The 16746-nt window shown below is 44.7% G+C and overlaps 1 protein-coding gene across 2 annotated transcripts in view; it reads left to right on the top strand.

Annotated features, from left to right (window-relative positions):
• Window positions 1-16746, top strand: part of NOSTRIN (nitric oxide synthase trafficking) — a 771458-nt gene that overhangs the window by 340259 nt on the left and 414453 nt on the right. For both annotated transcript variants that reach the window (XM_069616258.1, XM_069616257.1), the window contains exon 7: window positions 5618-5716. In XM_069616258.1, the coding sequence (XP_069472359.1) occupies window positions 5618-5716 (99 nt within the window). The remainder of the gene's footprint in view (window positions 1-5617; window positions 5717-16746) is intronic.

The following is a 16746-nucleotide window of genomic DNA, read 5'->3' as shown; positions in this document are numbered from 1 at the left end:
TGTCACACATTATGGCAGAAGCAAGTGATAACTTGAAAGCAGGTCAGGCTCTGGTCAAACATTGGCATGACCAGAAGGCCAACATGGTTGAGTTTACTCAAGACCAGCTTGTACTAGTTATGGTGTCACCAAGGCAGAGGGCCAAGCAGGACAAATGGATAGGACCCTTCAAGGTTGTGGGGAAACTTGGAGAGGTGAACTATCTGGTGTACTTAGGCAGACCTAAGGAGGCCCCTAGAGTTTTTTTTGATGCATATGTCTCGAGACCAGAATTAGGAGCTTTGCTTCTAGCTTCAGCTCAAGAGAAGGAGAGTGAACCTCTACCTGACCTACTCAAAGGCCAACCTTTGGATGAGAACATAGAAGGGGTCAATCTCTCTTCTACTCTGACATCTGAACAACAGGAGGAGTGCAAGGTCTGTTAAATCAGTTTGCCTCCCTGTTTTCACTTTCACCAGGCTTGACCTCTTGGGGCCAGCATGAAATTCTCACTGGTAACTGTTTACCTGTGAAAAGCAGAGGTTACAGACTGTCAGAACATGTAATATCCCACATAAAGCAAGAGGTCAACAAGATGCTTGATCTCGGGGTTATAGAGCCATCTACAAGTCCATGGTCTAGTCCAGTTGTTCTAGTACCAAAGGCAGGATCCAAGGAGTTGAGATTCTGTCTGGACTATAGAGCTCTAAATGCAGTCACTAAGGCTGATGCCCATCCTTTACCAAGGACAGATGAACTGGTGGATACACTTGGTGCAGCCAAGTACCTCAGTACATTTGATCTGACGTCAGGCTATTGGCAAATAGCCCTGACAGATCATGCCAAGGAGAAAACTGCATTTTCAACCCCAGCAGGCCTCTACCAGTTTAAGTTTATGCATTTTGGATTAAAGAATGCACTTGCTACGTTCCAAAGGATGGACAATCAAGTTCGGAATGGGATGGAGGACTTCTGCATGGCATACTTGGATGACATTGCAGTGTTCAGCCCTACTTAGAAAGAACATGTTGATCACTTAGGATATGTTTTGAAGGCTCTTGAACAGGCCCATCTGACCATAAAGGCAATCAAACGTCAAATTGGTCAGAGCAAAGTGGTCTACCTTGATCATGAGGTAGGTGGAGGTGAAATAAGGCCATTGCCTATCAAAGTACAAGCTGTACCAAACTGGGCCACACCAAATACTCAAACCCAAGTGAGAGCCTACCCAGGTCTCACTGGGTACTACAGGAATTTCATTGAGAACTATGGGTCCATAGCTTCTCCTTTGAATGTAGTCTCCTCTCCAAAATTCCCTAAAAAGGTTAGATGGAATGAGGAGTGCACTCAAGCCTTTGAAAACCTGAAGAAAGCCCTTTGTCAAGCTCCAGTCCTAAGAGCTCCTGATTACCACCAACCCTTCATTGTGCAGACAGATGTATCCAATACAGGTATAGGTGCAGTCCTTAGTCAACTGGATGAGAAAGGTAGGGAGCACCCCATTTGCTTCATCAGTGGGAAACTGATGGAACCAGAAACAAGGTGGTCAACCATAGAGCATGAGTGTTTTGCCATTTTGTGGTCTCTGAAGAAATTTAGACCATTCTTGTATGGATCTACTTTTGTGATTCAGACAGACCACCAACCCTTGAGATGGTTAATGCAAATGAAAGAGGAGAACCCAAAACTTCTAAAATGGTCAATCTGCCTGCAAGGGTTTGATTTCACCATTGAGCACAGGTCAGGATGTCACCACCAAAATGCTGATGGTATCTCAGGTTGTTTATAACCGACTAGAGTGAAGAGATTCATCCAGGAGTGGATTAAATTCTCCTGTCCCTTGGCCTGGGGGGCGAGTGTTAGAGATAATTCTCCAGAATGGCTAATTTCCCTTACCTACTGAGTCCCTTAGCAGCTTTGCTGGATTTCTAGGATTTATTTTTGTCACCTGGTAAGAGTGTGAGACTTTTTCCCACTCTTACATGTGTTTTGCTGTGTGTTTTAAATGTTTGTGCTCATAGACTGTGGAGCTTCACCTACTCCATAGGCATCATCTTTTTACTGTGCATCACACTGCACCTTCAGTACAGTGACACGGGGTTGCCTTTTTCAGACTTCCCATTTTAAACTCAATTTTCTGGGACTGCCTACTGTCTCCCAGAACATGTAAAGTTGCCATTGACTTTATTAGTCTTTTTAAATTCACAGACCCAGTACAAACAATCTTACATATTGTACTGGAAAGGGTTAATAGTTATCCCTTTTTGTCTGTTTCTCATGTAACATTATTTCGTTCCCCTTTCTATAAGATTTGGCTGGTGGCAGCGGTATCTATCATATTTTTCCTACAGTGGTCTATGAAAATAGCCTTGGTACTGTTTAAGGCTAAGTTAGTAGCCTCGAACTTTAATCCGCTGGACCCCATTTAATTTTATTTGGTTCCGGCTGGGTTTATTCACCATTTCTTTTTGTAAAGGTCTTTCTCGTGTTTTACTCTGTGCGCCAAACCAGGTTTGGTTCCTTTGTTCGCCATCCTTTGGCGGGCTTCTACACAGAAGCCCTCCTTAGGCGCCTGGGAGTCTGGGTGGACAGGATGTGAGGGAGGGGGTTTAGGCCCCCTGCACAGGGTTTCCTTGGAAACACAAGTCACACTCTGGCTTGATTGGCTAGGTGACTGTCCTTTCAGGACAGCCACCCTGCTGTGTGATTGACAGCCAGGCTGTGTGAATGGGGGAAAACTGCATACAAAGCAGGTCTCTGGGACTTGGAACGCAGAGTCGCCACTGGATCGAGAGAACCGAAGAGAAGCTTAAAGAAGAGGACCACGACTGAACCTCCCGGTGAAGCCCTGCTGTGGGTCCGAATCTCCAAACTTCGACGACAGAGAAGATCTGCAAGGAATTTTCTTCCCGTGAGCTGGCGGGACCAACCAGTTCACCAAACACCAAGCAAGGCCTCCCTCCTCTGGTCGAATTTGCTGTACACAGCTACAGTGAACCAGATAGGCAGGAGGACCGGACCCTGTTTGGGTTTTTAAGGAGCGCACATTTTATTTTTTGTTTGCTCTGCTGCTGGTTTCTTCCCTGGGCAATGCAGGACCCTCCAGTTTTTCATCTTCGTGTCAGTCCGACAGTTGCTTCAGGAACCGTGTGCCTGCAGGATCTGCCAGGAACTTCTGCCTCAGCTACAGCCTTCTTCTTCATTTAAGGTACTGTTCTAACCCGGTTGTTCGTTCCGTCCGACCGCGGAGAAAGTGTTTGAAATCTTTCGCCAACCCGAGAGCTTGTCCTTCTCTACTCTTTTAAATAACTTTTCATTCAACCAACTTCGTTTCAAACTCTTGGCAAAGACTTAACTGCAAACTACTCTGAACTGTGTGATCTTCTGCAAAGACTCTGAACCATTAACATTGGCCCAGGCCTACTGATTTGAATCCTCATTGTAGCAAGCCTTTTCTAGGTTGCCCTGCCTACTTACTTGTTGGTGCTGCTCAATTGTGAATTACCTTGTCTTTCCTTCCCTTTTTAATTGCTGGAGTGCCATTTTGCTCACACTTCATTTTGAGCCTAACTTTACCAGAATTGATTGGGTGTTGTGTAGTATATTAAGATCGTGATTTTTCTGCTGCTTTATTAAGTGAACTGTTTTACAAATGAATGTGTAAATAAATGTATATTCTTTTACTCAGAAACCTTGAGTCAGTGTTTGTTTGAACCATAGTAATTGCTGTCCTTTGTGTAACTGTTGATACTGCTGACTTTACTCTTGCGATAAGTCTGGCTGCTCAGCCATCGCTACCACTTTACTGTGTAGTACAGGCTTGTACCAAAGGTGAATTTGTACTTGCAGTTGTAGTCTTAATTGTGTGGTGTTCCTAAAGTGTACTGCATATGATTCTGCCTAGCACAACACAACAGGGGGTTGGGACTTCCTGCAGAGGCATTTGGCTGCTCCGATAACACAAGCATCAACCAGTGTCCATCTTTTAAGGACATTTTTTGAGACAGTGGAGTCCTTGAAACGCAATCGGCTGCACCGCTGACTGTTATCACGCTGCAGTCACTCAAGCCATCAGAGATGCCTCGACCAGCATTCCAGATCCGCCAACCAGCACATAGACAACAATTCTTGACCCCGAGCTGCCGTGTAGGCCAGCCTGCAGCTGTCCGTCCAGCCTCGCTTTTCGAAAAAATGCCTGCCTCATGATAGCCGGAGCAGTCTCACATCACAAACTCTGTTTTAGGAGCTGCTGAGCCCCCTGGAACCACCTTGACGCTGTCGAGCATCAAGAACTTCTTAAGCAACAGGTACATTGTGGTTCTGCCCCCCGGACCTTCTCCGAAGGCCCCTACAGACCTTTGCTTCTTGGTGCTGAAACCAAACAAACCTTGAACAGTAAAACTGATTACTTTACCAACCACCCTCCTGTCAGTAGCCATAGTGAATCCCATTCTTCGTGAAACTGTCTGTCCTCTTTGTTCCTTTACAGGGTGGGTTGTATATTGTAGTGCGCTAGAACTGTCTGTTGTAATAATAATGAAGTAGATATTTGTTTACAACCTTGAAGGACAGTCCCTTTTATCACTGGATAATAATTGTATTTTTGCTGTGTTGCAACTAACTGACGATCCACGACCTTGCGGAGATAAGCCTGCCTTTCCGTCCACATTACCAAAAATTGGACAAGGAGGTTTATAATTGACATGTGTTCCAGTCTGTTCAGATCTCTTCTGATGTACTAGATGTGTGGGGTTCATTGGTAGTTTAGAAAACGATATTCATCCATGGACCACTGGTGCCCTGGAGGTTGATTCGTCACACTCGCTGGCGGTTCAAACCAAGAGTAGGAGAGGGACAGATCTCAATAGGCGGCCTGACTATCAGGAGGGGTCTTAAGGCCCTGGGAAAGCCTGATAGGAATCCTGTGCAGGCCCAATAACTAAAGCCAAACAAGAATTTATCAACATCCTGACTAAAAGATTATCTAGATCTTCACGGGTATATAAAGTGGGCCATTACATAGGACTTTAATGATTGGGGATAATGGAAAGACCTTACCCGAACTTCTGTGTGTATTTAAGATTCTACCCTCAGACGAGATTCCTTTAATTAATTCCCCATCTTGTGCGCTTGTACGCGCATAATGAAATCAAGGTCTTTGAACAATATATGTGTCTGTGGTAGTACTCTCTAGGGGTTTCGTGACACCATAAGCTAACGTTTGCGAAGAAAAAGAGACATCAGATTCCCGCTGTTTTCTGTGTTTTACCTTTTATGTTTGATACTAATACTTTCATTTCTTTTTTTTTCTTTTTGTCCTGCATATTTATTTTCTTTGAAATGCAGAACAAATGTTTAACTAAGAAAGAGGCCGCAGATTACTTTTAGTTCATCATAGTAAGTTATTCTTTCTCCCCCATGGGTCGGTGATCTTCTGGAAATGCAACCTGTGGTTTAAAGAAGCTTATAAACATGTTTTGCAAATAGTTTTGAAACAATCTCCAATTAGCGAAGTATGTTTTAAGCAAGCAAGTGGATCGGCAACGATAAATGACATGTCCAAAAATAATTGTGTACATTTTACAAGTTATCTCTGGTTATTGGTCCAGTTAATAATTCTTGTTGTGTTTGGATGCAGATTAAGAAAAAACTAATGGATCACACCCGGCAGCATGAAGCATGCTTCCACACCGTAAATAACAGCAGGAAGTCAGCAGGGGAAAAGGAGAAGCAAAAGGTACCTTACCAGAGGCAGCCATACACTCATATACAAGAATGCAATAGTTAAACGTAAACTTCAGACTGTTAGTACTGATCACGTGAGGTTGAACTCAGAGCTAATCAAGTTTGCCTAATGACTATATTATTAATTATCTTTTTGTAAGACACATGTGTGTTTTTGTCACAGATTAATTTTACTTAGATAAAAAAATGTATTGAATTTACATATTGCCAGGTTTTGCTCATAAAACATTGATTAAGCAGAACTGCTGCAAATAAACCCTAAGTAACCTTTGGTAAGGATTAGATAGCAAGAATACACTAACTCATGCATTTACTTAGAATTGTGTGTGTTATAAACATCATTGACCCACATCTTTAACTTTCTAACCACTGCTCCCCACTGCAAAATCTCTTCTATCTTCATTATTCTTGACCTGTCGACAGCCTTCTACATGATCAACCAACACTTCCTCCAATACCCCTTTCTCCTCTACTTCCAGGACACTCTGCTTATTTTGATTACCTTGTCTCTCGCTAAGCACTCATTCTCAATTTCCTAGAACTCCTACTCTTCTGGCTCGACCTGCCTCCCTGTAGGAGTCTCTCAGTGCTCCATCCTGGGTACACGGCTCTTCACCATCTATACAACCTCTCTTGAAATACCTATCTCTTTCTTCAGTTTGTCAACTTCCAGGGTTTCTGATGACATTCAGAATGTGTCTCCCTTACTACTTTCACCCCGAACCTCGCCTCTTCCATCTCTATCTCCCATCCATCCACCCACCCATCACTGGACGGCTCTTCCCTTTCTGATGCTATCTATTCATAAGACTGAGGTAATCTACTTCTGTGCTCCTTTGCTTTACCCCTCCTTTTCCCACTTTCCTCCTATCGTCATTCCCCATGGGTGCTATTTGACAGTGATTAAAACTCCCACCTATTTAATTCCTCGACCCAAGACTAAACCCCTTAACATTAGGGAACTATGACACCTTCTAACCTCCTATTCCACGAAAACTGTCATGTAAACACCCTACCTCGACTATTGCTCAAGCATACTCATTGGACTCCCACTCTACTCCTTTCCCTCCTCAACAACGTTCCAACCTTTGCTACTCATACCTCATGTTTCCTCCCTGTTCCTCTCCTACCTCTTTTCACAGACTGATGATGGCTGGCTCTCCATGCAGCACTAATCAATTTTTAAATGTCTCCTCTTGGTCTTTAAACCAAGAGGAGACATTTCTCCTCTCCTACTCTCTCCTACTTACACCCTCTTATAAAGTGCTCTTCTCAATTTCTCTGTGCCTCAGTCACTATGGACTGCACCACCCTTCCAGTCTTCCTCACCCCATATGTAAAGCACACCACTGTTACTGCGGCCTTCGAATGTGCCCTTAAAATCCACCTTCTCTCCCTCGACGGAACAGTGGCGCACCATCCTGATTATCCTTCCTCCATGAACTCTTCTTCTCTCCTACTGGAGTCAACTGTAAATATATCTATACAATGTAACATACGTATATAACATCTACATGTTTTCCAAAATCCACATCCCAGTTTGATCTCCTTTCATTAACATTATTTGAACCTGTTCAAATTTCGATCAATCCTTTTGTAAAGCACTGTGCAAGGGATTGTGCCTCTACTCCACAAAATACGGGTATATTACTACGTACAGTGTTTCGGTTACCAGCACTCCCCTTCCTTCAACAAGATGAAAAAATACAAAATGCAAATCATTACAGTAGCACCTGGGCACAACCTGGGGCAGTCTTTCAACTGAACATGAGCCTTCGACATAACTGAGGTTACAGCCCTTATTTTCATCCCTTTCAAACTACAGAAATGTTGGCCCACCTCTAAATTCCTGCTCCTTTCACTGAAAGCATATCATAGTATTCCATGAGCTTGGATTTATTATATATTTAGCATCCACAATGTGCTGTCAGCATTGGTAAGTCTTTCCAACTCCTGACAATAGCCAGTCTTACTTCTAATCGCAGCTGGGGGGGGGGGGAGTACGTTTTACCTGAGGCCAGTCCCATGTAAAGCTCCTATGAGGTATGTCTTTGCCACCACCTGCTTACCCATTATGTAACTAATGTCCCTGAACACGCCCTCCCAGAATGTATGATTTTGGGCAGTTCCGCCAGATGTGCAAGAAGGTTTCTGCCCTCCCAGAATGTGTGATTTTGGGCAGTTCCGCCAGATGTGCAAGAAGGTTTCTGCACCTCCATGCTCTCATCAGCATAAGCTTGACTACCCACAACGTGGCACTAACCTTTATGGGGCAAAATATCTTCTGTACAACTTTTTTTCTAAACAGCAACCTGTACTCAGTTCAACAATTCAGGATGCTGTTTTCAAATTAAATATTAAATATGCATTTTAATGCATTAACAATAAATGATGTTTCCACCTAATTTACAACACAGAATACAACCCAAAGCAGCTTCAGTGCTGCAAAGAGGGGAATGTGATACTTAAAATGAGAAAACAATTAAATGCAATTGACTAAATGGGAAAAAAAGCGAGCTCTATGTTATGTTATGTTGATTTATACCGTGCACCGCTACCACCCATGGGCAGTCTCTAGGCACTCATGTGGCTCTGCAAGAAAGATCGGGTTGGTTAGTGAGGGTAGAGTTTTAGGATAGGTCCAGAACCAGAAGAAACTGGCATCTATGTGTGTTGGCTTGAAGATGGTTGATTGTGTGCACTGGCTTGTATCTGTATGGGTAAGCTCTAATGCCTGGGTTGTTTTTCTATGTGAATGGTTCTTATGTTGGCGGGGGGAGGGGGGTTTATGTGTAGATTGGCTGGTACTTAAGGTGTTGTGCACTGGGGTGTTTGTACATTGGCTACTCTCTTGTTTCTTCTATGTGGCTAGTCAACACAATTCTATCTAAAGTGAAACAAGACTAATCTTCACAATTCTATCTAGTGGTGGGCATGGTTAATTTCGCAATCTATCTAAGTGTGATGCATGGCTAATGTTACAAACCAAAAGAGTGTCTTATCAGAAAATAGTTTCTAAAAGGAGATACGATCCTAATGGTTCACTGGTGTGGGTGATTTTAGAGTGCTCAAAAAGTTGCAGCAATCCCAGGCAGTTTAAATCAAAGCCCTGGATGATACATTCTTTAGACGGGAATTTGTGCATTTGTTTTATTTTTCGCCTTGCACATTGCAAGTTATTTATTTTGCATTTGGTTTTGCAAGCTTATTTCATTCATACAGCATCTCTTTAAAGTTTTGCACAAACACATGTACATTTCTTTGCATATGAACCAAAATGTTAAATCGTTAGAGGCGTTTGGTTGACAATCTTAATTTAACAATATGGTATTGGTTGATAAATCACCTAAAAGGTCTCCACCTCACACTTCTGACCCCTCACATATGGTGTCAAGGGTGGGATCGGAACCAATTGATACAAATTGGGATAACCCAATTTGCATCAATTGGCTAGTGGAGTTGGAGCTGCTCACACGCTGTGGGCTCTGTGGGCTCTCCACCACCATCTCCATGCCCGTTGCCTGCATGACCCCCTCATCATCCTCATCGCACAGGTGGATCTGATGCTGGCCCTGCCAGGTTGCCAGGTTGCAGCACGACAATACCTTGGCCCCAGGCCATCCCAACATGGCGGCCACCATGTCCTTACACTTGCAGCTTGCTTTGCTGCTTCAGCCCTCCCCCAGCTGCTAGAGGCGGATTGGCTGGATATTCTATCTTAATGGCCAATCAGGGTGATCCGGCATGCAAAGCCAGCTCCACACTAAGGCCCACACAACGACCGTTGTTCCTGTCTGGCCTGTCCGGTAGTGGCCGGTGGGCCAGCCACAGCCCTTTCATCTGGAGAGCTGCTCCCTTTGCATTCTTCAAGGCTCCCTCTCGCCCTCCTACAAGAATGTCTTTTTCGGGTAAGCGTTTGATCCATCAAAGTGAAATTTTCATTACCCATTCCCATTCCTCATTGCAACCCCTTGCACCATGAGGTGTGCCATGATGGTCTTGGAGTCTCATGCCACGGTCCACTTCTGCAATGTGCATAGACTCAAAACTCTTCCCACATGATGCCTTGTTTTCTCTATAAGAAACATATGACTCTATCATCTTGCACCAGCACTACACTTTGTACCTTAGGTCACCACCATGCTTACTCAGAGTTATGCCTCTACCTCTACCTTTGCCCGGACATACTCCTTTTTGCTGTAATCATACACGTCACCACATGACTCTGCCTGACATTTTACTATCTTGCCGGCACTTGACTCTGACTTCAACATCCTGGGCCTGTACCCTCCCTTTTGGCCTGACCCCAGTTATGAGTACTGCTGCTCTTGGTGTGGGAAATCTAGGAATGTACTTCCTCTGCACTGTCTTTCCCCAGTGTTGTGATTCCGTTGAATTTTTGTGCAATTTTGTGTTGAGGATCTCATACCTATTCGCCCTCTCCTCTTCCTTGTCTGTTAACCTTGTGTTTTTGCTTTGAGTTGTTGCCCACGGTACTATTGTTGCTGGCTTCCTATTTCTGCTCCATTTGTTTTTTTTTTACATTATGCATTCACTGTTCTGCTCTACCCACTGTTCACCCCCCCTATACCATGTTTGCTTCTCACTTTCTGCTCACCCTTAAATCACCTCACTCCCACCTCTATCACTGGTTTGACACTCTCTGCCCTGCGCTTCTTTATATCTTACTACCTTCATCCTCTTGTCACTCTCTTCCTTGAGCTGCACTTCCTATAGATACCTCTTTACTTGTTGTAGTCCCTCACCCTAGGCAAGGCAGCCCATTGTTGCTTATACCCTTTTTGTTCTGCATACTTGTTGGCAATACAATATTTACACCTGGCACTCTTACCTGATTGTCTTATTGTTTGACTGCATGTCCTGACGTAGCCCCTGACGTAGCCCCTCAGTCCATGAGGCGAGGCTTTCCCAGTCTGCAGTCACTCTTACCTGATTGTAATATTACTTGTCTGTATGCCTGACATAGGCTTTCCCAGTCTGAAGCCACTCTTACCTGATTGTCTCAATTGCATGTCTGTTTTTTTTTCCCTTAATGCAGTTTACCTACTTGTTCTTACACATTTTACTAGTCTTGCTTTGAACCTCACCTTCTCCCCCACAGCACTTCCCTTCTTCCCCTCCCCTTTTTCATCTTCAGCACTTGCACCTTCTAAATCGTCTCATGACCTAGTCAGAGTGTTTTTGTTTGTTTCCTCCCTTCTACCCCTTTCCTTCACTTCCCCTCCTTGCCCTCTCCCCTGTCCTCAAGCTTTAGCACTTCACATTCCGAATGTTTCAAAACCTTTTAAGAACCTTTTTGTTTTTGCTGTATATCTTCTTCCTCATCCCTATTCCCCCTTGTCTTGATGCACCTTGAAACACAATTTTGCTGTATAGTGATTTGATATGATGTGATATGGCATTCATAACGTGCCTGTACACAAGTGTTTCTAGGCGCGACAAGGCAAGGAGGGGGATTCAGAGGGAGGACAAAACAACAATCTTACTAGGTCTTGTGTCATTCAGCTCGCGCAAGTACAGGGAAATGGAAGGGGAGAAGTGCCAAGTGGGCAGAGGGTAGAAATGCAGGTAGTCAAAAAGTGCAGCCAACGGGTGGCTCAGTGCAGGTAAGTCAGAAAGGGCAGCCAGCAGGTGGCTCATAAGTGCAGAGAGAAGGGACTGTAGGGTTCCAGATACAGATCGCAAGTGCTGGGGGAGCCAAGAGGCAGTGCAAGGTGCAACTGGACATGCAGGGACCTGGGCCCAGGTTCAAAGGGTGGCCAGGTGACCAGTGTGTGGAGCAGACGGGTCATCAGCAGGGGAGAGGAAAAGAGAAAGCAGAAGCGAAAAGGATGGTCTTGAGTTGCTTCCGGAACCGGAGGTGGTTCTGCTCAAGAGAGAGGCAGGGAGGCTGTTCCAAAGGGAGGCCCCAGCCAAAAATAGAGATCTGCCCCCAACTCTCTTGGAAAAGCGACTGACCCTGAGAGAGTTTGAGGTGGATGAGGAGAGCGCTCAAGAAGGGAGATGTTTAGGAAGAGAGAGTTGGAGGTAGTGCAGTCCCAGGCCCCAGAAAGCCTGGTGGATGATGCAGAGGGTCTTGAACCTGATCCTTGCTGCCACTGGGAGCCAATGAAGAGAATTCCGAGCTGGAGAGATATGATCCCTGGGCTTGAGGCCAATGACAAGTCTCGCAGTCCTGTTCTGGATAAGTTGTAGAGGATGGAGAGTATAGGCAGGAATATTTAGAAAGAGGCTGTTGCAATAGTCCAGCCTAGAGAGGACCAGAGCTCTGAGGACAGCGAGCTTGTGGGGGAAAGTGAGGAAAGGAAGAATATCTCTGAGGAGGTGCCGCTGATAGTTTAACTTCTTAGAGATGTTGGAGATCTGAGGAGAGAAGGAGAGGGTGGAGTTGAAGATGACCCAAGGTTCTTAGCCTCACAGGTAAGAGCAGGAAGAGGGCCCCGAGTTGGCGGCCATAGAGGGAGAGGAAAGGAGGGAGCTGGTGTTCCGATGAGTAGGAATCTCCATCTTACTGGCATTAAGGCAGAGATCATTGGTGGCACACCACTCCTGATTTGCGGCGGACAGTTCGGAATGAGAGAAGAAGTAGAGGCAGCCGAGGGGAGCCTGAAAGAGACTTGGGTGTCATCCACATAACACTGATAATTGGAGCAGAGAACAGCGATGCGGTGGGAAAGAGGTGCCAGGTATTGGTTGAACAGCCAAGGAGAAAGGTTAGACCCCTGGGGAACACTGCAGATAGAGAGAGAGAGGAGAGGAAGGACCCAAGCTGGGCCTGAGAGGGTCTATCAGTGAGAGAGGAGGTCAGCCATGCCAGGGCCTGATCAGTGATACCAGGTTATCACAGAGGCGGTTGAGCAGGATGGCATGGTTGACCGTATCAAAAGCATAAGAAAGATCTAGGGGAATGAGGACAGGAGGAAGGTTAGAGTCAAGATTAGATAGCAGGTGTTCAGGAGAGCAGTTTCCATGTGTGTTACAAATAACCAATAAATACATGGGTAATGTTCACAAATCTAAGTGTGACTCATGGGTAATCTTCACACTTTTATATAAAAGTGACGTATGGCTAATCTTCGCAATTCTGTCTAAATGTGGCGTGTGGCTAATCGTCACAAATCTATCTTAATGTGCCACATGCCTAATCTTCACCATCTATCGAATTGTGATGCATGGATAATGTTCACAAATCTAAATTATTCTTCACAATTCTATCCAGTTGTATGCATGGTTAATTTCAAAATCTATCTAAGCGTGATGCATGGCTAATGTTCACAAATCTAGGTGTGACGCATGGTCAATCTTCACACATCTTTCTAAAATGTGCCACGTGGCTAATCATCACAAATGTATGCAATGTGACCCATGACTAATTTTCAAAAATCTAGTTAAGTGAGATCCGTGGCTAGTCCTTGCAATTGCTAAATGCAGAATATGTGCTACCTTACACAAGGCATATAATGCAGATTAAACAATTCCCGAAAGAAAACACTTGGGTGAAAACACGATTATTGTCAATAATACTTTGTTTTTAGTTTATCCCTGTATATGGGAGCTCAGCAATGTTAGGTGTTATGCAGAGTCAGATTTAAGGAGTGACAAAGTTGGCAAAAAAGGACAATCCTCAGGGATGTCATTTCACCAAAATGACAGGGGTAGCGCGTATGACAGCACATGACTCTTGACCTCTGATGACATCACAGGAAGTGATGTCCTTTGAACCCACCACAAGTGACATCACAGGTATTGATGGCACACAAGCTTCAAATGCGTCTAACACCCGTGTTTCCAGACACTCTTATTTCAGCCAGATATAAGAATCAAGGCACAGAGGGAGGCATGATTTGTCCACGATCACATATTTGGGGAGTGTGATTTTCCAGATTCGCCGTGGGGCCTATATGTAAAACGTAGATTATGCAGTACTTGTAACAGGGTAACCAAAATCTCTAACGCAGGCTAACAGCTAGTGTATGAAACATCTATAGATCAATGGACACACAAGTACTTGTTGCTAAAAAAAGCACTGACCTGAGGAGGTGTGAGCTGTGTCTTTACCCAGGAGCAAAATGCTGCAGAAGCTAGGCCTGAAAATTAAATAATTGACCAGGATTTAGTATAAAAAAATTCCCTGGTCATAAATGTATCTATGAGTCAGCTACCACTACGATAGAAGAAACCTATTGTGCAGGTGAAGCCTCGGCCATTTATCTTTAAGTTATGTGATAAGCAACCACATGTTGTCCCCCACAACCCAGAGCTGAACATGACACCTTAATGTCCTAGGCTTTGATACTGTAACTCTTCTTCAATCCTTTTTAACGGGGTGAGGTGTGGGGAGAGGGGCTGCACTTCCCTCAAGAGTGGGGCTCAATGCATCTACGATTTTCAGAACTCTCTGTGTGAGGTGCATCATTCAATGACACACCCTCCAGGACCGGCCTGTGAATGAAGCTTCCACAAAGCCTTTTCCAAGAAGGAGTTTGAGTGGGGAGAGGTGGGGTTGGTCACTCCATGGCTCTCTCACTTCTGAGACTTTGTGTCCAGAGCTTATTTTCTTAAACAGTGTTTCACCAGAGCAGGGTCCAGGTCGAGTTTGCAGCCCCTCTCAACCATTCACATCACACTTGAATGCTTTCAAGGTGAGCAGAGCCCAATCAGTGGCTAAGCACCAAATTTGGGGGCCCTCCCCAAGCCCCTTAACAAAGCACAGGGCATGCCACACCCCGGACCAGTCCGGACCACCATGTTTTTGCAATGTCCATGATGATTATGCCGCTGCAGGGGCATGCACTACCCCAAGTGAAAGAAAGAAATATATTTTTTAATCAAAGCTTAAATGTTTCACCTAGTGTAGAAAGTAGGGGGTGGTGCCTGGTCCCTAAATATACCAGCCTCCAGTGGTGGTTGATGGGTTGTTTTATTGGATGGTGTAGACATTAGTCACAAGTTTGCGATTGCGACCGAGCATAGCAAGGGGGCCAGAACTAACGAAAACGGGTTTGGGAGGTTCAGGGGGATTCTTCCCCCTCCCATGAGAGAATGTTTTGAATAATGGGTTAAAATGGTGCATTACACAGCACACTTTCTGTGAAAATGTGGGTAAAAGGCAGACATTGGTATTGAGGGTGTACTCACGAAAAAAGTGCAATAGATGCAAGTCACCAAAAGTGCACACGCACATTTATTTCCCAATTCATTGTCATGCCAATCCCTTAAATGTATGCCAGTATAAAAACCATTTTCATGCTGGCTGTGCCCATACATTTCCATGCTAGCCCCACCAGGATATGCTAGTATTCCCATATAAGAACATACTCATGGTCTGTTTGAGATGTTCTTTATAGTATCATTACTGGAAGTAGGCATAAAGCTGGCTCTGCCAATATATGTCAGTACTGATATGTGAGAAAATACGCCTATGGGGTTGGCCATTAAAAGTGACATGTCACAATGAGAAAGCATGTTAAAATTGGTTCAAATGAAAGCCAGTATATACCCTTAAGAATACTTAACATCCATGCTTAATCACAGATACTCAGTTAATAAAAAGTCATGCTACAGTAAGAAATATGCAGGCCGCTACACCAAAACCTCAGTCTAGCAAGGTAATGCTACTCATCATGCTTGCTTTATCAAAGATGCTGAGTAATAAATGTCATGCCATAGTAAGCAGTGACTAGACTACTGTACCAAATGCCAATCTAGCCAGGTAATGACACACATGAACTTGGCTTTGCCCCAAAATACCAGTAAAACATGCAAAGTCAATAAAGGATGTGTCAAAAATGCTCTAGTGATCCCCAGTCTCCGAGGGCCTAACCCAAACATTCAGGCATCCTCTGTTACCCACCCATACGTCTCCCCTCACATTGATTCACACTGCATTCACCACACAGGCATACACCCACCCAGCCAGAGCATTCACACAGTCAATCACGCTCATACTCATTCACCCACCAGACACTCACCTGTATCCAAATCAAATCAAATGAAATTAACTTTATTCAGCCATTAGGCCATCAACGCACATGCTAAGCAAATAGACATTTCTAAGATTCTATACAACAGGTCAGCAAGAAAAGGAAAGACAACAACACACATAGAGGCAAATCTCTCTTATCATTTCAGCTCCTCTGGTCCAGTTCCTTCTTTAACTCCCATATCTCTGATGGCCCAAAGAGGTAAGCTTCACCCTGGATAGGAATTCATCGCTTACGGAATTTCCATGGGCCCCCATAATTTCAGGATTGGGGAATGGACTTGATACAATCACTTCTTGGGGACCGTCCATACCAATCACAATTTTTCAGTACATCCCTGGCCCTACGTTCATCCTTGAAGACTAGTTTAACAGAATCTACGGGATGGTCATTGGTCAATCTAGACCACCCCACCATGGCATCCTTAGTCACACTTCCCAACAGAGTGAAGCCAGTGAAGGCATTCATTCAAAAGGGCATCCCTCGGTTCTCGTCTGTCTAAGGACAGTTTAGGTACCCCATGAAGAAACACAGTGGATTTTCTTGACCCCCCCTGCACATATTATGCTTAGGCAGGTACCTCCCGGGGTGGGGGTTACATACGCTGATTGCCCTCACACCAAGGCAATCAATGCCCAGATTGCTAGGGGCATTGTCCACCAGGGTCGAGGGCTTAATGCCCAGGATGAGAGCCTTACGGGGCTCTATGGGGGCATTTGGTTTTGATGGATGATCAGCCTGGGGTTGCCTCATCATAGTTGGAACAGTTGGGCTGCCAGGAGCAATGGACGAGCCAGGACACAAGGGCTGTAGCCCCACATTGTGATGGAGCCTATGGACATAACCCCATCCCCAATAAACCGTCTCCACCCCTCAGTACCCCTCCCTTCCCCTGGGCCTCAGTCAATACCAATATCAGTTTTTCAAGACTGCCAGTTCGGAGAGCACTCATTCGCAGGAACAGCCAGGTGGTTTTATGCATTGAATGTGCTGAGTCTAAGAGGGACACATTCTCTTG

This window comes from Ambystoma mexicanum, chromosome 9 (assembly GCF_040938575.1).
Source record: "Ambystoma mexicanum isolate Mex_15411 chromosome 9, UKY_AmexF1_1, whole genome shotgun sequence".
Lineage (NCBI taxonomy): Eukaryota > Metazoa > Chordata > Amphibia > Caudata > Ambystomatidae > Ambystoma > Ambystoma mexicanum.
The sequence above is the reverse complement of the archived record's forward strand: the minus strand, read 5'-3'. Positions and strand labels throughout refer to the sequence as shown.